The sequence below is a fragment of the Macaca mulatta genome, chromosome X (genome assembly GCF_049350105.2).
Source record: "Macaca mulatta isolate MMU2019108-1 chromosome X, T2T-MMU8v2.0, whole genome shotgun sequence".
NCBI classification, from domain to species: Eukaryota; Metazoa; Chordata; class Mammalia; order Primates; family Cercopithecidae; genus Macaca; species Macaca mulatta.
Window position 1 is genome coordinate 19,677,510 of NC_133426.1, and position 25,562 is coordinate 19,703,071.

The following is a 25,562-nucleotide window of genomic DNA, read 5'->3' on the forward strand; positions in this document are numbered from 1 at the left end:
ATTTTATGGTATGTAAATTATGCCTTAATAAATATGTTCCAAGAGAGCTTAAGAGTTGTTCCCAAAAAATCTTTTTTGAAATTTTATTATTATTATTATTATTTTTTGTAGAGATGAGGTCTAGCCATGTTGCCCAGGCTGGTCTTGAACTCCTGGGCCCAAGAAATCCTCCTGCCTTGGCCTCCCAAAGTGCTAGGATTACAAGCATGAGCCACTGCACCTGGCCCCCCAGAAAATCTTAAGAAAGCTAGATTTATTAGCTTTATTTAATGAATCCAATAAAATGCTACTAAATCAAGTAAGAAATGACCATTTCTTCTGTCATAATAACTTTATGTATCAATGGAATCTTATAACATATACTTAATGAACAGTTACAAACGTGAAAAATATTGGTGATCCCTGTACATTCCGATGTATTGGAGAAGAAGAAATTATAAAAATGAAAATTTTAGAACTGTGATCTTACCATGTAAGGTTTTTCAATACATTTTTTTAAATTTGATTTTATAAAATGCATGGGTTTTTGGAATCCATCAGTATGAACATTCTTTACCTTTGAAAAACTGGAACTCTGATCTTCCCTAATAAGGAAAGAGAGAAAATAAGAATATTTTATTAGTATAACATTTTTTCCAACAAATAAACAAGAATAATTTTAAAAAGCCCCTTCAGAAACAATTAAAGTAGCACACAAATTAAATCTCAATGATCTATCACTACTAAAATTACAAATGATAGTCATTAGGCCTAAACCCGTCATTTTGCCTCATTTTCCAACAAATGTTATTTACCTAAGTTGGAGGTTAGCAATGGGGAAAAACATTCCTTGAACCAGGGTTCTCAATCTGGGGTCTAAGGATAGGCTTCCTGGGGGCTGTAACCCCCGAAACCATATGTGAAATGTGTGTTTTGTGTAAAGATAATTACTGCTCTAGAACCTTTGGCAGCACTGCCCCCCTCCCCTTCTTGCTAACAGGCTCTTACTGGTGGAAGCACCAAGGGCTCATGACCCAGCCCATTCATCAGAGGCAAGGTGTATGACTGGCTCAGGGTCCCCTCACTGGCAGAGCTGAGGCCTCTGATACTGCAGGGCCACAGCAGGGAACGACAGCCGCCTCTCTCCCGTCATCATGAGGTCCTGAGGCCACAAAGGGCTCTTCTCAGGCAGCCCTATCTGGGAGGGAGGTCCTTCCCTGGATCTTCCTCTGATCTCCAAAGCCTCATTTCCACAGCCCTTGGGGGTTCCTCTCCGTGTCACACCCTGCATCTCTCCACAATGCTTCTCAGCCCCTTCCTGTGTCTTCCACAGGCCCACCTTCAGTCTTTCCCATGGATTCCCCACTGGCAACAAGATAACTTCCACACTCTTCATTGTGACCCCATGGCCCTTTCTGCTCTGGCCCTTGCTACCTTGCTCCAATCTCCCCAACAAGCACACTGAACCTTAGGATTTTTGTTTGTTTGTTTTTGAGACAGAGTCTTGCTCTGTCGCCTAGGCTGGAGTGCAGTGGCGCAATCTTGGCTTACTGCAAACTCCACCTCCTAAGTTCAAGCAATTCTCCTGCCTCAGCCTCCCGAGTAGCTAGGATTACAGGCACGTGCCATCATGCCCCGCTAATTTTTTTTATTTTTAGTAGAGACGGGGTTTCACCATGTTGGCCAGGCTGGTCTTGAACTCCTGACCTCAAGTGATCCATCCACCTTGGCCTCCCAAAGTGCTGGGATTACAGGCGTGAGCCACCGCGCCCAGCCGGGAATATTGAAGCTCATGTGGTTCCCGGCACCCAGCAATCTCTCCTGCTTCTACACCTTTGCATGTGCAGTTCCTTCTGTGACCATTTCCTTCTACTTTGATTAACTTAAAGATTTAGATCCATTTATACCTCTTCAAGGAAGTTTCCTAAACCCTTCTGAGGTGAACTAGGTGCTCCCTGGTATGTGCGCATGTAGCATTTCTGGGTCTTAACACCTATCACTCCGTATTTGTAACTACTGGTGTACCTGTCTGTTTAACAGAACAACTTGCTATTCCTTCAGAGGAAGCACTGCGGATGATTCATTTTGTGGTCCCAGTTCTGATCCCAGAATCTGACATGAAATAGACACTCAGGGTTTTTTTAAATGTTAAAAAGGCCTATGTTTTGTCAAAACGCTGACGACAATAGGTCAAAAGAGTAAAGTGCAAAGCTGTATATTGCGGATAATTTCAACTATTTATTTATTTATTTTTTTTATTTTTTTTTTTTGGAGACGGAGTCTCGCTCTGCCGCCCAGGCTGGAGTGCAGTGGCCGGATCTCAGCTCACTGCAAGCTCCGCCTCCCGGGTTCACGCCATTCTCCTGCCTCAGCCTCCCGAGTAGTTGGGACTACAGGCGCCCGCCACCGCGCCCGGCTAGTTTTTTGTATTTTTTAGTAGAGACGGGGTTTCACCATGTTAGCCAGGATGGTCTCGATCTCCTGACCTCGTGATCCGCCCGTCTCGGCCTCCCAAAGTGCTGGGATTACAGGCTTGTGCCACCGCGCCCGGCCAATTTCAACTATTTAAAATATACACATATGTGCCCAGAAAAAAATAAATGACAAGAAATGTACTAAATATTAACAGTGGTCATCTCTGACTGGTAAAATCAGGAATGCCTTATATTTTTGATTTTATACTTTATTATATTTTTCCAAATGATTACCATTAGTGTATATGACTACTTCTACAAACAAAGCAATGGATTTTTTAAAATTCTCTTTGCAAAGCATATATCTGAAAAGGGAGCTATATCCAGAATATACAAAGAACTCCTACACCTCAACAATAAAAAGACTTTGATTTTAAAATAGGCAAAGGATTTGAATAGAAATTTCTCCAAAAACATACCAATGGCCAATAAGCACATGGAAAGATGCTCAACATCATTAGTCATCAGAGAAATGCAAATTAAAACTACAATGAGATACCACTTTACACTAACTAGGATGGCTATAACCAAAAAGATGACAATACCAACGTTCATAACAGCACTATTTACAATAGCCAAAGGGTGAAAGCAATACAAATGTCCACAAACAGAAAAACAGATAAACAAAATGTAGTACAGCCATACAATGGAGTATTATTCAGCCTTAAAAGAGAATAAATTTTTTTTAAAAAGGAATGAAATTCTGACACATGATACAACATGGATTGACCCTGAAAACACTATGCTAAGTGAAAGAAGCCAGAGAGAAAAGGACAAATATTGTCTGATTCTACTTAGATACCCACAATAGGCAAATTCATATAGACAGAAAGAATAGAGGTTACCAGGGGCTGCAGCGAGGAGAGCATGAGGAGTTATTATTCAACGGAAACAGAGTTACTGTTTGTGAAGATGAAAAAGTTCTGGAAGTGGATACAAACATCTGGTGATGATTGTACAAGTGAATATACTCAATGTCAATGAATTTTACACTTAAAAATGGTTAAAATGGTAAATTTAGGATATGTATTATTTTGTCACAATACAAAAATTAAATCCTTTGATATCTGATTTTTGACCAGGCAAATGAATGCTCAGATTAGAGAATCTATTTCCCAGCTGCCCTGCAGCTAGGCATAGCCATGGGACTAAATTTTGGACAAGTTATCATGTGTAAATTTCAAGAAGTCTTTAAAGGAAAGGCTAGAATGAGGACATGATGGCTAAAGCACAGATACCCATATTGGATCGTGAGGCAGATGCTACACACAGAGGATATGAGAGGAAGAAGATCTAAGCAGCCTGGTTCCCTGATGCGTCCACTCTACCATGTCGACCCTATCATGTAGATTTCCTACCGCTAATCTTTTTTTATTACTTAAGAAGGAAATACTTTTTTTCTCTAGCTCTTACAGTCCATTCTCCACCCAGCAACCAGAGTGATCCTTTTAAAATTTAAGTGAGATTATGTCTCTTCTCTGGTTACAACCCAAAATGTTTTCTAACTTCATCCAGAATAAAATACAAAGTCTTCATGTCCTTCAGTTCTTCAAAGTCATTCGTGACTGGCCTCATCTACTAACTCTCTCCCTTTACTACCCTGTCACAACCCCACTGTCCCCCTTTCTATTCCTTAAACAAAAGCAGGCATGCACCTGTCTTAAGGTCTTTGCTTTTGCTGTTCCCTCTCTTGAAATACTATCCTCTCAAATAACCCTATGGCTAACTCCCTCACTTAATTCACAACCCAGCTACATTTTCTAAAAAGTCATAAATGTACTCCATGACCACCCTAAATAAAACCGTATCACACATGTCACTCTTTGCTATTAAATTTCCTCTTCTGCCTTATTTTCACCTATCACTCCACTGACATGTATTTATTTTCTTTCTTCTACCATTAAATTATAAGTAACATGAAGACAAAGGTTTGTATATAGTTTTTCATTATATCCCCAGTCCTTAGAACAGTAACTAGAACAAAGAAATCAATATATAAATACCCGTTGACTATATGAATATAATATCTTTATAAAGTGTACTCTACTTCAGTATAGATTATGACTGTTGCAATAGCAAGAATAAAAACTGATGTTTTCCCGTAACCTGCCCAGCTTAAACGACAGACTGTCCTTCCAACTCCTTGTTAAAAAATAAAAAATAAAAGAAATTCTTGGCAGTTTGATGTCCTCTTCAAGTCCGCTGATACTATTTTTAAGCTACTTTATCAAACACACTCCATACTTCTATAATAAAACAACTCATTTACATTGTAGGAAACTTAGTAACTACAGTTAGAAAAGGCAGAAATAGTATGTCAGGAGAAAACATGGAGACATTAGAGTAAGAAACGGGTAAGAAATGGAAGCAAATCCAGACCATCCTCAACTTACAATGGTTTGACTTACAATTATTTTACTTTACAGTGGGTTATCGGGATGTTGCCCTATCAAAAGTTAAGGAACACCTGTAGAGAACCGATGGGTCCTAGAGGTTAGACAGAATCCCCAAGTGTTAGACTTGCTTGTGAAAGATCCTAAGGTATCAGGGAATAGTAACCTAAATCTAAATGCATTACAATTTAGGTATCCTCTGTCTTGTCTACTCCTTTGGAAACTCTTCATCCATTCATTCAACAAACATGAACTGAGCTCAGGGCAGTGGGGATACACCAGTGAGCAAACACAGACAAAGAGGCTGCATACAATTTTTTGAGGGAAAACTGCACAGGTGAGAAATCACTACATCCTTTGACTTATGATCGCATCATGTTTCATTTCTTTCACATTTCTGTGGAAACTACCCTGACTTGATATTAAAAGTTTATATAAAAACATAATATATAATGAGGTCAATTTTTATAAATTGAATTTCTAAGATAAAATGATAAAATATTTTTCTTATTTAAATAAGGAAATTGAATCAGGATAAAGTGAGAGATTAATAATAAGAGTTGGCGACGATATGGAGCAACTGGGCCCGTCACATGCTGCTGGTGGAAGTGTAAAGTAGTTCAGCCACTTTGGAAGACAGTCTGGCAGTTCCTCAAAAAGTTAATCATAGAGTAACCATCAAACTCATCAATTCCACTCCTAGCCATATATTGAAGAGAAATGAAAACAGGTATCTGCACAAAAACTTGCACACAAATGTTCACAGCACAGTTATTCACAATAGACAAAAAGTGGAAACAACCCAAATGTCCATCAACTGGTGAATGGATCAACATAATACGACACAGCCATACAATGGAATATTATTCAGCCATACATAAGAATTCTCACGCTACAACATGGATGAGCATTAAAAACATTATGCTATAGGAAAGAAGTCAGTTCTGAGAGGCCACATATTCTATTATCGTATTTATATGAAATGTCAGGCCAGGTGTGGTGGCTCATGCCTGTACTCTCAGCACTTTGGGAGACTGAGGCGGGTGGATCCCTTGAGCGCAGGAGTTTGAGACCAGCCTGGGCAACATGGTGAAACCCCATCTCTACAAAAAAAAAAAAAAAAAAAAAAATGAAAAATCAGCCGGGCATGCTGGCAGGAGCCTGTGGTCCCAGATGCTCGGGAGGCCGAGGTGGGAGAATCACCTGAGCCTCACGGAAGGTCGAGGCTGCAGTGAGCTGTGATCATGCCTCTGTACTCCATCCTGGGTGACAGAGACCCTGTCTCAAAACAACAACAACAACAAAATGATTATATGAAATGTCAGGATTAGACAAAGCCATAGATACAGAAAATAGAACAGTGGTTGCCAGGGACTAAGGGGGAAGGAGAAATGGGGCAGGGAGTGGCAGCTAATGGGTAGAGGGTTTACTTTTGGGGTGATGAAATGTTTTGGAATTAGATAGTAATGACGGTTGCATAAGTTCGTGAATACACTAAAAACTACTGAATTGTTTACTTTTGCAGGATGAATGTTAAGTAATGTCTCACTTTTAAAAACTCCTCATGGCTCCACTCTGCCTCACCACCTATCCGATACAAATAAAATAATCCAACAGATCCAGCAAAAGACAGCTTGTAGGAACACATCCTTGCACACTATCACACTGTCCTCAAAGCTAGCATTCATAGTACTTAATGCTGACCAGCTACTTTACCTTATACTCATCACTTTACTTAATTTTAATCACCACTGTGAGGCAAGTACAACTCTTATCCCTATTTTACAGACGAGGAAACAGAGACAAAATAATCTGCCCAAAGTCGGTCATATAGCTAGGAATCTAAGAGCCAGGCACTGAACTCAGGTCCAACTCCAGTGCTCAAGTTCTTAATCACGTCAAGGGGTAAATATACATCCTAAAGCATCTTACAATCTTTAAAATATGTTGATTGTCTTAAATCTGTTTTTAAAACCTGTTTCTTGGTACTCAGGGTTTCTTACACTTGTTGAGTCAAGGAAAGCATGACAGAGAGCTTGTGTCATTAAGGAGCACAGTCATGTCAGGCATTAACCATTAGGAGACTGGAGACTTTCACACAGCAAGGGACAACATTTTAACTCTTTCATTTTCAATTGTTTTATATGCCTCAACACATCGTTTCACCATGTTTTAATTAGTCCTGAACTTATTATCAGAATCAAGTCCACGTATTCTGACCTAGTTAGCTACAGACTTGACTTAAAGGTCTTGTCAAATACAGTATCTTACCAATTTGATACAAAAGATTACGGAAAAACAATTAGCACTGTCTCTTTGTATTCATACAGTCTCACTTTTTGGGAGATCCAAGTAGTGTAAGAACTCAAGTGAACTGGAAATGCTGTCCTGTTCAATTATACCTCATAATCATATGGGGCCCCAGAGTTGCCATGAGTTCCATCCATGTGGTATTCAGAACTAGAGATAAACTGGGGTTGATCTAGACTACTGAGGCCCCCTAAACAGAAGTATGAGGTTAAGAAAGAAAAATCTACTGAGGACCTATTTGCCATATATGACATAAGTACTTCACATGTGCCAGCTCATTTAATATTCATAACTGCCCCATAGCATAAATTGATTTTAACATCATTTTACAGATGAAGAGGCTCCAGAGACTAAGCAAATTTGTCCAAGATTGGTCAGCTTGTAAAGTGAGAGAGATGAGATTCAAACTTAGGTCTCCTCTGCATTTTCTACTACACCTGCCTCAATTTCATGGACGATATCCACAAAATGTGGACTTTTTTCACTTTTTGTCAGTACAGTTATCCACAATTATCCAGTACAGACATCCACAGAGAGTCCCAAAAGATAACTGTACTGACTTCAGGAAATTTTCTACTATTCAAAGACTAACCCAGAATCTAAAGCACAGAATGTATCAGAGTTTCAATCAGCTCAAGCTAAATAGTCCGCAATGTATCAGAGTTTCAATCAGCTCAAGCTAAATAGTCCCCAAACTTGCCAGTCCTGCCTCCTGCTAATATTCTAAAAGCAGTAACACTCCTCTTCAGAATTATAAAGACCTCAAATACCCACCTACCCCATAGTTTTTGTTGTTTAAATCAAACCACATATGATAATCACTGAATAACCTGGAAACATTTTAATAGATTTCACTTAAACATATAAGACGGATTTGAAGGAGCAAATCCCTATATTAAAATGAAAATTACCATCACACAAAAAATGTAAAAATATGGTAAAACCCAAAGCTCCCTGATAACAGGATGTTTGTCATCTACTGATTACCTCTCTGCAGCACTAGCTATGTGAAAAATGTGCTCATCTTCATTCTGTAACCGTTCTTTTCGCCTTCTTTCAATGTCATGTCGTAGGTCATTCGGATCTATTATTTTGATCAGAGTCTGAGGAATTTTGACAGAAGACAAACCATTCACAATACTGTTAGTTGCACAAAGACCATATCTAACAAGAACCTTAATTACAAGTCCTAGATAAGTTATCTTGTATTCATCCTGCTAATGGTATTGTAAACTAATACAGATATTTTGAGACCCAATTGACAATAAACAGTCAGAAAAGCTCCTAACATTGAACCAGGATTCCCACCTATGAGACTCTAACCCAAAGAAAAGATTATCTACCTAAACAGATTCAAAATAGTATATTTAAAATAACAAAAAATAGAAGCTACTCAAATGTAAAAAAAAAATTAAGAGGAAGGGAAGAATGAGTAAATAAATCATGGTAAACTTAAGTCAAAAGAATAATATACAATCATTTAACTTATGGTAATAAAGACTATGTGGAAGTCAACATAGAAAAGTACTTTTTTTTTTTTTTTTTTTTGAGACAGTCTCGCTCTGTTGCCCAGGCAGGAGTACAGTGGCACGATCTTGGCTCGCTGCAAGCTCTGCCTCCCGGGATCACGCCATTGTCCTGCCTCAGTCTCCCGAGTGGCTGGGACTACAGGCACCTGGCTAATTTTTTTGTATTTTTAGTAGAGACGGGGTTTCACCCTATTAGCGAGGATGGTCTTGATCTCCTGACCTCATGATCCACCCGCCTCAGCCTTCCAAAGTGCTGGGATTACAGGTGTGAGCCACCGCACCCGGCCGAAAAGTGCTTATTGAAAAAAGTTAATTAGGCCAGGTGCAGTGGCTCATGCCAGTAATCCCAGCACTTTGGGAGGCTGAAGTGGGTGGATCATTTGAATAGGAGTTCAAGACCAGCCTGGCCAACATGGTGAAACCCCATCTCTACCAAAATACAAAAATTAGCCGGGTGTGATGATGGGTGCCTGTAATCCCAGCTACTTGGGAGGCTGAGGCAAGAGAATGGCTTGAAACTGGGAGGTGGAGGTTGCAGTGAGCTGAGATCACGCCACTGCACTCCAGCCTGGGTGACAGAGTGAGACTCTGTCTCAAAAAAAAAAAAGAAAAAAGTTAATTAAAACTTAACAAGGACCAGGTGCAGTGGCTCACGCCTGTAATCCCAGGACTTTGGGAGGCCGAGGTGGGTGGATCCCTTGAGTCCAGGAGTTCAAGACCAGCCTGGGCAACATGGAAAAACCCTGTATCTACAAAAAATAAAAAAATTAGCCGGGCGTGGTAGTACATGTCTGTAGTCCTAGCTACTCAGGAGGCTGAGGTGGGAGGATCACTTGAGCCCAGGAGGTCAAGGCTGCAGTGAGCCATGATTGTACCACTGTACTCCAGCCTGGGTGAGACCAGGACTCTGTCTCAAAACAAAATTTGAAAAGCCTCAATCATAAAAGGTCATGGCGAATTCAGAGATTTTACATAAAAGGAATGTTATTATGGATCAAGATAAAAGCATATAAAACTACATATACTATGACAGTGACTACGTTAAAATGCAAGCAGTAAGACTGCCAGAAAAGATGATCAAATAATATTTTGTGTTAAATGACTAAATTATAGGTGATTTTTTTAAAAAGCACAGATTTCCTGTAAGTTGATTATAGGACTTTGATGATTAGAAATTGTCTGAAAATATCATTTGTTCAACAAATTAACCTATCTCCATAAATTCAGCAAAAATTATAATCATTTCACAAGTGAAAAAATTATTTATATATTCTATCAGAAATGTATTAAAATATCTCCTCTACAAAAACTCTTTATTCTCAATGAATAAATTAGCAGTTCTTTTAGAACTTGATATAATTCTTCTAAAACAAGAGCCAGTTTTCTTCCCTCCTGGCTAGTCAAGACAGTCTTTTTAATTAGCAAAGAAATGGGAGGTGGGAGGGGAGGTGTTGGATGGGAACCACACACAACACATGAATAAAGAAATTTAGTCCCTTATTTCCCTTATTTTGCTAGTTCATATTCCACAGAATGTTTCGTACATTCTGCAGTAAACAGAAGGGCAATATCAAATGAAATTTTGTTCCTGTGCATTCATTCCATGTACAATTTAAAAATATATTCCACAAGATTGCTTTGAAAAAAAAATAGGTATCTAATATACTTTCCATAAGCTTTACAGTGTGGAGTTTGGGGATGAATATCAAATGCTGTAATTGCGTGTCAATTTTACAAAGCTGTTATCCTTAGGGACTGTCCCTCTTAGGGAATATTTTTGTCTTTTGTCAGTATTCTCACTCCAACCTGACTGATAGTCAGAATCACCTGAAGAGCTTTTTAATTTCAGATTCCTGGGTTTCAATCCTCCTTCTTCATGTACTGTAACTCCCTTTTCTCTCCCAACCACCAATCTCCTTGCCATTAGTATACCAACAATAAGATAATTTCTCATCAAAAATTGTATTCACTAACCTGTTCCGATTCATAGATCACAGCTTGTTTACTCTGAAGCTCGGCCAAAGACATATCTATTCTCCTAAAATAATAAAGGCATAGTACAATTAAATAATTATGTTATACACTGATACCTTGGTTCTACTATTACAGAATAGAATTTGAAATAAAGCTAGTATGTTTTGGAGAAAGCAAAAGAAACTTGCTACCAGATAGTTTTTCACCTATATGGCAGTCTCCCAGGATATTCATATCCTATGAATCATATTACAGGGAAGCTTTAGTGGTTCTCAAATCAGTAGTCTGTGTAATCTCAACCTTTGCTCTGGTGATATACCGCATTCTCACATGTATTCAAATCAGCTCACAAGACAGGGTACACCACCTGCTCCAACAAGTGCCAGCAGAAGACACATGGTTTCATCTGGCTGCCCTCAGAACACCTATTTGTGATCACATGAAGCAACCTATGATTTCAATGGCTTAACAACTGTCTTTCATTCTTCTACTGAGGACCTCAGGCAGCAATTACTATTGACAGCAGAAGTGAAGTTAGATATGTAAATATTTTCAAAGTCCTACACATTTAAACAATGCTAGTCAATGTTTTCAGTGCATCCTATTCATTCCATCAAAGTGCAGTGGCCAGATAATGCTTGGATTATCCTATTATTTTTGTGAAGGAAATGGAATCCTAGAGTCTACAGCAAGCCCAGGGGAGCAGGTTCAGAAAGCAGCACCTTCCCAAATCTTTTCTGAGGTTTATCCCCATTAGTTAAATGGGTATAATATGGTAATCAATCATTACCTGTGTATTTCTGGATCTGAATTCAATGTAATTTCATTTACATCTGCCTTGTGTGTATCCTGCATTGTTGAGAAACGCTCATGTAAAGTAATACCAGGTGATGGAAAATAATTTGCTGAAAAGGGAAACAAACAGTTTTATCTCAGTGTTAAGCTGATTTCACTTAAAAGATTACATATAAGCACAGAAAGAAGGGATTATTTTTTAAAATTCAACCTGTTTTCTCTTAAAAATATGTGCGACCCAAATTTATTTCACGGACTAATTTGTAGCTCTCACGTGCCTTCCCAAGCCCAAACAAGAGTAAAAATGCCTGATTTATTAATCAAAGAATTTTCTTTCTATCTGACATGCCTGCTTACTTGTCCAGGGGAAAAGACAATGGCTCTTTCAAAGCAAGGACCTTTCTTCTCCAAGGTAAGACTTACTATATCTGGAAAGTAAAGATGGCACAGAGCTTCACAGTTGAATGAAAATAAAAAGTAACTTCAAAAACAAGCCTGAAACATCAAAACAATTTCAAACAAATACTAACTGTTATGTCTGCATATCACAGAAGGCCTTCTAATGCCACTTTACTTTAATTCACATTAAAGTGCATGAAAACATTTAGAAATCAGCTACGCTACACACTTTTAATAGGATACAGAGAAAGAGAATACACTTGGCCCATCAGAATGCTACTTAAGCAATCCTCTTCCCTAATTTACTGTTCCTGTTCTGGGACAATCTCCTGGATTTTTCTGCAAATCAGCTCCATTTCTGCCAAGAATCACATTTCCTTTGGGTGAGAGGGACTGGAGCTGAGAGGATGAACTGTTTCAGACAAACTATGTGCTTTAAAGTAAATACATGCCTCAGTTTGAGGGACGCAGAGAAAAAAAAACCTCATTTTCAAAATATATTTTATGAAGGTAAGAAAGATTAATGCAATTGTCTAGTAGAAGTACAAAATAAAAAATTTTAAATTCTTGAAGGCCTCCAGCTTGTAATACCTACAATTGCCTTATTTGTGTAGCATCACTGGGGAAAGTTGTTCTATATCACTGAATTTTCCAATTAATGGAAACTCGCCAGGAGCAAAAACAAAACAATTTAATGCAAACCATTAAAAGTATTTATTTATTACGCAACTCCCAGACATAAAGAATGCCAAAGCAAACTAGAAGTTTCATTGATCACTCAGCATCATCCTTAAGATACAAAGTCCTAGGAATGCCCTCAGGGGGGTTTAAGAATCATAAAATGACCTAGGCTTCCTGATTTCTTGAGTTTCCTATCTGTTTTTGTTGCTTTTTCCTCCCTGTTAGGTTCCCAGTTATTGTTTCTTACTGCTCTCAGTATGCCTTGTCTTTTGCAGCAGCCAGCCTCTCCCTTTCTAACTTGCAATTTCCAATCTACTAACACTTGAAGCACAAGGTTATTGGAACTACATATAAAGAACTAGGCTCAAATGAATGCCTGATACTCTCTTCAAAAGATTTCCTAATTCACAGTCTAGCTTACAATGAAGTATTAATTACTATTAAACTATACTGCAGGTGTTTACCTGTATCTCGTGAAACGTTACTACATTACTTTTGTGTTATCCCTAATGTGTGTGCAAAATATACCAACCTTTAACTTGATGGATTATTGTTATGATTTCCTGAGCAAATTCTCCTGTAGGTTTGTTTTCAGTATTCTGAGTTGAGTCAAGATGTTCAAACACTGGATGAAAGTTCTCACTTTTCCTGCCAACAGCAACCAAATCATGTGACATCTGTCTCTCTGTGGAATAGCTAGAAGCAACCCTAGAATAATTCGCAAATGTTTAACTAAATTTGAAACTAGTTTGTGGAGAAAAGAATTTATCAAAAATTAAGATAGCTACAAAACTAAAAAGATGTATATCTTTTCTTATAATTAAGGCACTAAATTCCATGCCATAAAACATGTACAATAACAAGTAGGAGAAATTAACTACAGATACATGGCTCTGAGTTCTTTCAAATCAGAGGTCATTAAATATTTGCCACTTGAATAATAAAATCCTTCAAATTCTAAGTGAAACAATTTTTACTTCAAAAACACAAGGTATTAAAGACACTTACTATGCAAAATGTAATTGATTAGATTATTTTCTACTTCCAAATGGCCAAAATATTGTTAGTCCAGCAAAATTATTTTATCTTGAAATACTACCACACTTTAAAAAGCCGATATCAAACATAAGAACCTCTCTAACTTAATAAAAATCCTTATATCTTTATATCAGTAATAAGAAGCTTAGAATTGTATTTTGAAATAAAATTCTGTTAAGAGGTTAACTTAAGTACAAAGTCTCACTAAATTCTCAGAAAATAGTCTTAGCTGTTAGGCAAAGTTATGGTCATTAACACCAGTTACAGTGTTCACCCTCAATGTACCCATAAAGAAATACTACCATTTATTATATAACCCCGGCTATCTTACCACTTTAATGCCTTCTGAATCTTATAACTTTTGTTAAGAGCTCTCCTGACCTCTAAGTACTTTTACAAACTAATGGTTATGATACAGAGCTAACTATTATTGAGGGCTTATCACGTGCCAAACATGGGGGCTTAGAGCTTACCAACATTATCTCATTTCATCTTTACAATAGCCCTATGGGGAAGGTGCCACGACCCTGAGACAATGGACGTCTTGGTTGCTTTGTCTCACATCCTAGAGATTAAGCATTCAAATGAACACGTCTTCCAACTGTTGTAATGAAAAACTATACCTTATTCCAAGAATGCTGTGCTTGCTTAAAACTACTCAGAAATTCTTTGTCTGGAGGTACTTTATGCATCAATGAAGAAATTTTCTCATTATTTTATAATTATATCTCATTTTGGACCCAAAATGGCACTAATCAGCTTGTACCTATCTTATTTCCCTGTACTTAACTCTAAATTGCTTTTGGCTCCTCTCAAAAATCAAGTTCATTGTCCAAAGAACTGACATTTGCAACTGCTGGGGTTCTTAATGGCTACATTACAGGCTCAGAAGATAAATCCGAAAGAGAGCCCTGAAGTATGTTTTAAATAACAGAGCACCACTGGAATAGCTCATCATATAGCAGAAAGCAGACCGACAGATGTGTCTGGGGGTACGAGTGCATGCATGCACATATGTATTTATTTATTTAAGTCCTGTAACAGCCATATATCTAAACTGCTGCAGGGTTATAAGGGGCTTACAGATATTCTTTAACTAAAAATTGTAGCTCCTCTAATAAAAATGGTGTTGAGTGTCTATTTATAACTTATCAGAGGAAATGCTTCCATCTGACTTTCCGTGCTCCCTGCTCTCAGACCAGCATTGCCAGGGACAACTCCGTGCCAAGGCAGAAACACAGAAATGGAACCATGCAGCAGGTTGACCGCACTGCTGTGGTTTCGTTGATTCATTAGAAGGACTTTCATTAGAAAGAAGGCGCATTTCCCTTCTTTCCTCCTAATTTGCTCCAAGCTTCCCACTGTGTATGTGATAACTAGCTAAGAGACATTTGCTGGCAAATGTTAGAACACCCCGTAACGACCTCCACTAACAAAGAATTACAAATGCTCTCTGTTTAAGGGGGTTTAAAGTTACAAAATTCCTGTGCCATACCAAAAAAAAAAATAGCCTTTAAAAACATTTTATAGGAGGAAACTAGTATATTTAAATAGAACTATACAAATGGTCCATACACCAGAGGAAATCAGTTGATAAGGTTTTTTTCTGGCAGCCTCAGTTTATACCAAAAGGAAATAAGCTAATAAAGATGTTCAGTTTTCCAATGGGTAATTATTAACATTTACTTAAAATTGCTTACAAATTACTGCTGAAACTCTTGTCCCCACTCCATGCTCAATCCTCAATACGCAGGAGTTATATACTTTTAACTATGAAGCTATTATATATTTAATTCCTGAAATCTTAGTGTTTAAACTTGTTATCCATTAAAATTTATCCTAGAGTTCCTCTACTACAAGATATTTAAGAAAAAATTAAAATTATCATTTTCTAGAAAATATACATTAACACAGTAAAACCTCCAAATTTTAGTCTTTTAAAAATAATTATGATACTTTTGGTACAAGAAAAACCCTCTTTAGATATGAGAATGCAAAATGTTCTAAATATTTATATTTGTAAATGTAATCATCTTTTGGTTCACATTTTACTTTTTACTATTTCCTATGGTATGGATTGATTAACAAGTTAATAATTTCAGGAAATATCCGCAAAGCAAGTAGTTAAGCTAAAAAGATCAAATGTTCTCATTTGAGATGCATTTTAGACAATTTAAAAAATTAAAATACAGCCAAAAATCTCTATTCTAATACTATTTCTGGTACTAGTTTCATTAAATCTTCCAAGATCCTTTGCTCCCTCGACTGCGCTTTCCCTGTTTATTTTTCTGTTTAAGGATATTTCCACTGATGTTCTCTGAGCGTTGTGGGTAATAACCAAGAAAACATAAAAAGCTACATTAAACCTTAATTTCCTGTTGTACACACTTAGGACTCATCAAAGAAACAAACTGCATGGCCAAACGGCAACAAAAAACCCAACAGCAGCCAAAACCAACAGATTCCCCTGCCCTCTGGAAGCTTCTCATATATATCAAAATCCATATGACACATATAAAGTTTTCCTTTCTGTCTTCTTCCAACTAATAACTAACACTTCATACAGCATCCTACAGTTCATATAAAGCACTTTCCCAATTACAGTCACATGCAGCATAACGACGTTTCCATTAATGACCACTTAAATGATGGTGGTACTGTATTTCTAGTCTACCTTTTCTAGGTTTAGATGTTTAGATACACGAATAGTTACTGATGTGTTACAGTTGCCTACAGTATTCAGTACAGTAACATGCTGTGCAGGTTTGTAGCCTAGAAGCAATAGGCTCTACCATACAGCCTAGGTGTGTAGTAGGTTACATCATCTAGGTTTGTGTAAATATACTCTATGATTTTCAGAAAGTGGCAAAACCGCCTAACAAGACATTTCTCAGAACGTATCCCCATCGTTGAGCAATGCATGACTGTATATAATTTGCTCCTGTCTTCCTAAGAACAAATTTAGAAATTGTGGAGTTGAGGGAAAAGGTTCAGGGAGATTACTCCTCCCCTCATTCCGCATCTCAATACTTTTTGCACAAAAGTCCTCTAGTGGGCCTCCCCAGCCCCAGCATGCATTCAGTCTACCTCATAGACGACAACCCTCTGGCAGCCAGAACTGGGCTGCCGGCCCTCTCCTATCAGCTGATAATGTCAAATCCGGCTGGCAGTTGCAGCATTCTTACCTTTCAGTCTCCTTTCCCTCTATTCCTTTTCACTGCTCAAAACCACACAGGTCAAAGTTCCTGTGTATGTTTTACTGCCATTGTTAACCTGTAAATATAAAATTTCTTTTGCCTCATCTCCATGTGTCTGAAATACACCAGCCTTTGAAGCCTAGCTCACATGTCAACTACATGATGCCTCTCTTCAATTTCCCAGCTTGGTACCACCCATCTTCTGCTGAGTCACACATGCACTCCAATAAACCAAAGGAGAAACCTAATCGTATGCAGCTCTCTAGTCCCAGGGCACCCTAACAGACTGTCTCACACAGGGTAGGTCCTCAAAAAATACCCACTGAATGAATAAATAATGAATCAAAAATGACTTGGTCAATTTGAAATGAGTGTTTCAGCTAAAGAGATGATAAGGTCAAGTGCAGTGGCTCACGCCTGTAATCCCAGCTACTCGAGAGGCTACAGTTTCGGAGGCCAAGGCAGGAGGATTGCTTGAGCTCAGGAGTTCAAGACCAGCCTGGGTAACATAGCAAGACCTCATCTCGACTAAAAATTAAAAAAAAAAAAATTAGCCAGGCATGTTGATGTGTGCCTATAGTCCCAGCTACTCGAGAGGCTGAGGTGGGAGGATTGCTAGAGCCTAGGACATCAAGGCTGTAGTGAGCCGTGATCACAGCACTGCACTCCAGCTTGGGTGACAGAGCAAGACTGAGTGAGTGAGAGAGAGAGAGAGAGAGAGAGAGAGAGAGAGAGGACTTCAACATTTTATTTTTATTTTTGAGACAGGGTCTGGCTCTGTCACCCAGGCTGGAGGGCAGTGGCACAATCTCGGCTCACTGCAACCTCTGCCTCCTCAAGCCAATCTCCCACTTGGGCCTCCTGATTAGTTGGGACTATAAGTGTGCACCACTACACCTGGCTAATTTTTGTATTTTTTGTAGAGACGGAGTTTTACTATGTTGCCAGGCTAGTCTCAAACTCCTGAGCTCAAGGGATCTGCCTGCCTCGGCCTCCCAAAGTGCTGGGATTACAGGCATGGGCCACCATGCCCAGCCAGACTTCAACATTTTAATTGAGGCCAATTTAATTTTGTTTTTTTAACTTTCTTGGCTTTTTTTATTTTTATTTTTTGCTTAACTTAGACCAATTTAAATTTAATATTTTTAATATAAAATCTCAAATATAAAGTTCAGAGATGAACATGATGATCCTCCATGTGTCTGTCGACTCAGCTTCAATGGTCACCAACACATGGCCAATCCAAGCAGACTCACAGAGCCAGGAGGAACTGCAGGCTAATTTGGGCCCAAAAGGTTATAGCCAAGTGACCTGCCCAATGTCACAAAGCTGATCAGTGGTCCACAGGAAGACAAAAACCTATGCACTCTAACTGCCAACAGAATCCCTATACAAGGCCTCCTAAGAGACACCAAGAGAAGCTAGGGTCAAAAATAGGAACAAAAGGGAACGTTATCTCAATTAATTTTTGATTTTAAAATGCGCATGAGAAATTAAAGTAGGGGAGAACTTTAGTTTTTTATGCTACATAACAGCAAGGTGGCAGGTCTGGGTATAAAATATATCCCCACCTGCAGCTTATTTTACCTCCAGCGGAACAGTGTCCATCATAGGTAAACTTATGTGAGTAGGTTCCCTTCCTTCAATCTCAGTTATGACTTTTCACATTGTTCCCTGCCTGCATGACACCCGTTTCCTCAGTGTCAGGGTTCCAATGTCCTCTGGGGCCCATCACCCACCTCCTCCCCTTTCAAAGCGGGAAAAGAGCTGATAGGGGTAGAGAGGCTCTGTGTCTCTTCAGTGGGAAATAAAGGATTAGACGCAAATGTGGCCAATGTACTTAGTCCACCATCAACTCTGATAGCCATAAATGCTGATGGACAACCGCCCCCATGTCCCAGGTGTCTCGTATCAGCTTCCCAGGCGATCAAAGAAGCCTCTGATCCATCAGCAGCAGTTTATTCTGCTCCAGATATTAGTACCATCTCCTCCCTCCTCCCTCTCCCTCCTCCTCTTCCTTCCTGGCCTAGCCAAGGGTCAATCCCTCACCCACTCAGCCCAACATTAAACTAACACCTGCATTTGTCTGCCCCAAAACTTTCAGATGCATATATACAACAGTTAATGTTTTGCATATGTAACAACCTTAGTAGAAATTTTCATACTGATTCCCTAACTTACATTCTGAAACATATAATTATGACTCAGATGTAATTTCTGATAATGAAGTTTCTGACAGAGTGGATAATTAGAATACAGTCTTTCTTAACGGAAGTATTAACTATGCGGTGAACATTCAAGCAAGTGTTTACCTACTGCTGTTCTAGATACAAACTAGAATCTAAAAAACTCACAGAGTGATAACCTTTTGTTTTCAACCATACTGATAACTGGAATAACAAATATCAATTCTCAACCAAAGCTAAGTAAACAAATGCACAAAACTAGCCATTTTAGCATTTCCAAAAAAAAGCAGATGAACTCTCTAGATGTTAACCAATAAATAAAGTTCTCTCTGCACTCTGATTATTTTACTCTTTTCTAGAAAAGAAAAATCTAATTTATATTAATAGATGAAAACATAATTCTACTGAGGGCATTATCTTTGTTTTATGGATCAGTCCACATACAATTAAATCCAAACCACAAAATTCACCCATAACCCATTCACCAGGAAATAAAGATTTTGTTGACTATGACGCTTTATCATACTGAAAAGATGCATATATTTGCTCAGTTATTTATTTTTCAGGTCTTTGAACAGAGAGGATGTGCAGTGGAGGTTATTACACAAGCCATCCTGCAGGCCCTGGGCAGGTATTCAAATGGCCCTGGTATGCTGCCAGACCCCAGTGACAGATTATGAGATTTCACAAAATCATAGTTTATAAATGCAAAATAAAAGATGCAGCAGCCTCCATTTTAAGCTCATTTTTGTGACACATGATAAACATCAAGCTTCCATTTCTCATATCAAATTATAAAATTAACTGTTCAGTATCTCTAATGAGGTCTACTAAAATAAAACTCTTCAAAACTGGTATTTCTAGCATTCTTTAAAAGTGTTACAATTTTTAAATTATCTTTTCACTACAACACACTTCATTATTAAACATGGGGGTATCATTACTTTTATTTTTTTAGTTTTAATTTTTGAGACGGGTCTCGCTTTGTCACCCAGGCTGGAGTGCAGTGGCACAAACATGGCTCACTGCAGTCTCGATCTCCCAGGCTCAAGCCAATCCTCCCATCCCAGCCTCCCAAGAAGCTGGGACTACAGGCACATGTCACCACACCCAGCTAATTTTTGTATTTTTTTGTAGAAGTGGGGTTTCATCATGTTGCCTAGGCTGGTCTCGAACTGCTGAGCTCAAGCAATCAGCCTGCCCTAGCCTCCCACAAATGCTGGGATTACAGGTGTGAGCCATTGCACCTGGCCACATCATTACTTTTATTAAAAAGTTAAAAATTTTTATGCATTTCATTGTATATAATTTTACCTCAAAAGAAAAAAGAGGAACTGTAAACAAAAATTTATAAGGTATCTAAATGGGAGTGTCCCGACATTTGCAACTTACTTTGAAAAATATCCAAAAAATAAGGTGGAACAATGGATGAATAGATACATTTGTAATTATGAAAGTAAACTGTTAATTGTAGACTTTAGGTGGTGAGTATATGGGCGTTCACTGTAGAATTCTTTCAGCTTTTCTGTATGTTTGAACATTTTCAAAATAGAACGTTGGATAGAAAAAAAGCTTAAGGCTGGGTACGGTGGCTCATGCCTGTAATCCCAGTGTTTTGGGAGGCCAAGGAGGGATGATTGCATGAGGCCATGAGATTGAGACCAGCCTGGGCAACGTAGCAAGATTTCTATCTCTACAAAATATTTTTTATTAGCTGGGTGTGGTGGTGCATGCCTGTAGTCCCAGCTACTCAGAAGGCTGATGCAGGAGAATTACTTGAGCCCAGGAGTTCAAGGCTGCAGTGAGCCATGATCACACCACTGCACTCCAGCCTGGGTAACAGAGCATGACCCTGTCTCGAAAAGAAAAAAAGAAAGAAAGAAAAGTGTGTATGCTATATGTTATATATGTATATCTCATAGCCATCAGAATGTAATCCAATAATCCAAGCTCCCCTCCCTTTTTTTTTCTTTTTTTTTTTGAGACAGAGTCTCACTCTATTGCCCAGGCTGGGGTGCAATGGCACGATGATGGCTCACTGCAGCCTCAAACTCCTAAGCTCAAGCGATCCTCCGACCTCAGCTTCCCAAAGTGCTCTGATTACAGGCATGAGCTACTGTGCCCAGCCGTTAAGGTAACATTATTAAACTTGGTACTTACAGAAGCTTTTGTGCTTTTAAGATGAAGAACTAGTAGGAGATATAATAGCACAAAATTATTTAAGACATATGTAAAAAGATACAAAATTATTAATATACCACAGCAGTCATGTATAAATATACATAGAAAAATAACTAGACTAAAATGCAAATAAAATTGTTGTAGAGTAGTAGAATTATGGATGATTCTCCCCCTTTATTTCTTGAACTTTCTGTAATATAATCATACTTATAAATGCTTTCTGAGCACATATATAAATGCACATACGTATATTTAAAAATATTTTCTACAAGTGCAATGAATGCAAAAGAACTATGAGGTGGGGTGTTGCCATGTCTAAATTTAAGAAAAGGAACAGAGGCCAGGTACAGTGGCTCAGGCTGGTAATGCCAGTGCTCTGGGAGGCCGAGGTGAGAGGATCGTTTGAGGCCAGGAGTTTGAGACCAGCCTGGGCAACATAGCAAGATTCCGTCTCTACAAAAAAAGAAAAAAATTAGCTGGGCATGATGGCATGCACCTATAGTCCTAGATACTCAGGAGGCCAACACAGGAGAGGCAGGAGGATCATCTGAGCCCAGGAGTTTGAGGTTGCAGTGAGCTGTGATCGTGCCACTGCACTCCAGCCTGGGCAACACAGCAAGACCCTGTCTCAAAAGAAAAGGAGAGAAAAGAAAAAGGAACAAAAAATATTTTGTTTTACAAAAAAGGACTTGTGGGTTTATCTCCCCCAAACCCTTTGGATTTTGTTTTCTCTCATTTTTGGTTCAAAAACAAATGAGTCAAGCATGAATATAAACATACCAAATCAACATGGCCCACCCCTTTTCATTCACATACTCGTAGCGTATTAAGGTCATGAACAGTTTTAGCCGTTTAGTTTTAGGCCAACTGCAGTGCCTTATTATATACATTAAATGGAAGTAATATTTTTCGAGGAACAAAGCACGTGAGTCTGCTTTAAGAGAATGTAACCTATAACAACAATAGTCTATTTTTTTAAAGAATCATTAAGGGCTAAAGTAAATGTCTTATAAATAGGCATCTTCTCAGATTATGGTGTAATTTCCTCTACCTGGGAGAATCTAGTTGGTTGAGCCCCAGTCATTTTGAGATGGCAGCAAAAACCACATTAAGTCACCTGCCTCATTGAGTCATAAGGGAACACGTGGATTTGAGCCCAAGCCACTCTGACTTAGACAAGTCACTTCATCTCTCAGGGCCGCGCTTTCCTCCTGTATAAAACTAGGTCCTGCTAAGGTCCCTTTCAGCTCAAAAAATTCTCTGAATCTCAGGCAACAGAAAGCACAGGCTCTGAGAAACTGAGCAAGGACTAGGTTTTCTTGAACTCTACCCAGCTAATCCTTGAATAAGGAAAACCTGGCAGCATAAAAACAAGTGAATTTGTAAAGAGGAACAACTCCACAGAATGCCCCACATCCAAGAAGCATCTGGAGATAGGACGTGGAAACAAGGAGACACGAAATCGCTCCCATGTAACTAATCACAGGAAACAGCCTCACTACAGGGCTTTTTTGGGGGAAAATTCTTGGCAATCCCTCCCACTCGATGGACTCTAAACACACTATTAATTCCATTTTGGAAGCTGCAAATAAAGATTGTAGAAACATTATCAAATATCATAAAGAAAAAACAAAGATAATACCTGAATGTATTTACTGTTTTCTTCACATCTACTTTAACTGTAAGTGATTTCTTCCTAAGATTGATAGGCGAGGGTTTCACATCAGAAAGTTTTTGACTTTTATCAAGTTGGTTACTGGAAGAATTGCTCTCTTTTCTGCAATCCCCTTCTTTCTTTATTTTTTCCTTCCGTTTGTCATTACTAGACCTCAAATCAACATCATTTTTATTTGGATAAGTACAGGCAATGCTGTCTTTCTTAGACGGTTTAAAAGGTTCTTTGACTTGTCCATCTTGAGTCTCTCTCCCTCTTCCAGTATTAAAACAATCTAACTCTCTATTTACAGGGCCTTTTTGAAAACTGTATTTTCTATCTTCTTCCTTACAGTACTTCTGAGTTCTCCCATCAGAAAAGTCCTGGTCCCCATCCGAGAGCTTAGGACGTTTGTGACGATAGTCATAGGATACTTTGGTTGCTGAACTGGTCTCTGGGTGTTCCCTCTCAGCATGTCGATAAGTCTGGGGCCCAAGGTTCCACTGGTCTGTGTCCTCTTGGTAAGGTGGGAGGGAATGCTCGGGCTTCCACTTTGGATTCCTGGCAGGCTCTCTGCTTTCATACCTCTCCACGTCTTTAGGTCTTTTTGATGTGTGTCCATATTTTCTGAAATCACGATCCTCAGGATACCTGTGTTGACATAAAGCAGTTTACACTTGCAATAGAGAGAAGAAAGGGAGAATTTATATGTGTAGAATGTTGGGCAGCATGGCTTTAAATGCAGAATGCAGTGGCAAGCTAATCTATAATCCCTTAAGCCAATTCTAGAGGCATAAGGCAGTTAAAGAGGAAAATACCATCTTTTAAAAGTATTCTAGCCATCAACATGATTTACTGTAAAAAGAAATACTTCACTACTACCAGTACACCATAACTAAATTACAATGCTTTTTGTCTTTTTAGACAAAAGCTTTTCAAGGTGGTTATCTTCAACCATAAAGTAAACAGACCTTTTCACTTGAGGCATTATACCAAATTACCCAGGTTTAATGTTTTCCTATACCTCTTCTGAAATGAGCTCCTTGTCTCAAAGTCTTCAGAGCCTCTTCTAGTTGACTGGGAGTATTTTTCTTCTTGTATCCTCTGGTGCCTCAACTCATCTTCATGCCACTTTCCTTCAAATCTAAAAGAATCTGCTATTGACCTCTGAGGTGGTTTCCCTCCTTTTCCACTTCCTCTAACTCTGTGGTCATCAGGACTATACCCTCCTTGCACTTTCTGGGGATAAGAATTCCTCTCATGCTCTTTGTAGGGTATACCCTCTGAGTATTTGGGCATATACTGAGCTCTCCTGTTACTGTCCCCTCTTCCAGGCGAATATCCTCGGTGAGGCTTATACATATAAACATTTTCTAAAGAGTTTCTTATGTTAGGGGAAGGTGATCTATGTTCATAAGACTGGTAATATATATTTCCACGAGAGGGAATCCTTGGTTTACTCTGTCCATGTTTCTCACTGTCCATTCTCCAAGCGACGGGTCTTTTTGGATCCTTCCTATATTCACAGCCATAATGCCCGTGAGAATGTCTTTGCTTGTAGTGTTCAGCATTTCTAGGTACTGGCGATAAAGACCTATGTAAACAAACACAGAAAAGTGTAATCCATTTAAAGAAAATCAACTAAGTGTGTCTTAATATGACCTACCGAAAACAGTTGCTTTTCCTAGGATCCTTCAGCTTCTTCCACTCAAACTAAATTCATCAATTTGCTACATCTGCATTCTAAATTGTACATTTAGGGGTCTGACTATAGTACTGCCCAATCAACAAGCATACTCTTTCCATCTGAACTAAGGTATTCCATGTGCTGATCCAAATGAGCTGAGCACACCTTTCCCATTGGAGGAGGGCCAGCTTAGGTACACAGCAGGATCCATTTTAGAAGACTGCTGACAGCAAAGTTCTGGCAAAAGAAGATGCAGTGACTTCAAAGGGCCAGTCAGCAAAAGCTTACATCCTGCTCAAAGGCCAGGTAAGAAACAAGCAGGAAGGCAAGACTCACACAAATCAATGTGTAGGAGGGCCTCCAGCAAACTGAACATCACCTCTGACAATAAATTAGAGTCTAAGATTTAATGATGCTACAATTCAAACTCAGAACCAAGCCAGGCCCAGAGCTTCTCCAGTTGATTGTCTACTTTCTCCACTAAGGCTGTATCAAGGAGCAAAACATATGTACTCAACCGGGGGAGAAGGGGGAACAAGAGGCTCTTAAGACTTGAATCTCAGGCTTAATTCCTCCAGAAATACCTCTAACATAGGTAGGTTGCTTTTTGTTCCCAGATCTGTTCCTTTGCATATCTACGGAAAGATGTGCTGTTCGAACAGAGCTTGTAACTTTGGTGAAGTTATACTTTAAAGTAGCTATAATGCTCTCCAGGGACAGCACATTCTTTCTGGAACTACCTTCTCCATACCTCAGCATTGCCAACATTGAGGCTTCTGTATTCAGGGAAACCAATTTGGGTTGCCTAGACGTAAAGAGAGGTGTGCCACTATCTGGGACACAATACAGTTCCATTTTGTACCTGGGGACCTTTCCCCCCATCTGACCTGCCCAATTTCTCCATCTCCTCCCTGAGGGTTTAATGTCTTCTAATCAATGAGGAAGCGATCCTTGCAGCTTCTGTTATGGCTCTCTCTTAGAAGCGGCCATGGAGTTGGTGCAACCATGAGTGAATCCCTTTCCTTTCGATGATAAGTCTGTGCCCTCCCTACAATAAAGGAGGTAGATCTACCTTCCTCATGTAT

At 38.9% G+C, this 25,562-nt stretch overlaps 1 protein-coding gene across 18 annotated transcripts in view; it reads right to left on the bottom strand.

Annotated features, from left to right (window-relative positions):
* Nucleotides 1-25,562, bottom strand: part of BCLAF3 (BCLAF1 and THRAP3 family member 3) — a 72,123-nt gene that overhangs the window by 22,809 nt on the left and 23,752 nt on the right. For 6 of the 18 annotated variants that reach the window (XM_077989632.1, XM_077989635.1, XM_077989628.1 and 3 more), the window contains 7 exons: nt 23,815-24,384; nt 22,779-23,441; nt 13,067-13,182; nt 11,450-11,564; nt 10,660-10,723; nt 8,144-8,259; nt 557-584 (listed from right to left, as the gene is read on the bottom strand). In XM_077989632.1, coding sequence (XP_077845758.1) covers nt 557-584; nt 8,144-8,259; nt 10,660-10,723; nt 11,450-11,564; nt 13,067-13,182; nt 22,779-23,441; nt 23,815-24,384 — 1,672 coding nt within the window. Of the gene's footprint in view, nt 1-469; nt 585-8,143; nt 8,260-10,659; nt 10,724-11,449; nt 11,565-13,066; nt 13,243-22,778; nt 23,442-23,814; nt 24,385-25,562 lie in introns of all 18 variants that reach the window. The other 12 variants (XM_077989631.1, XM_077989634.1, XM_077989626.1 and 9 more) reach the window with 3 other exon arrangements.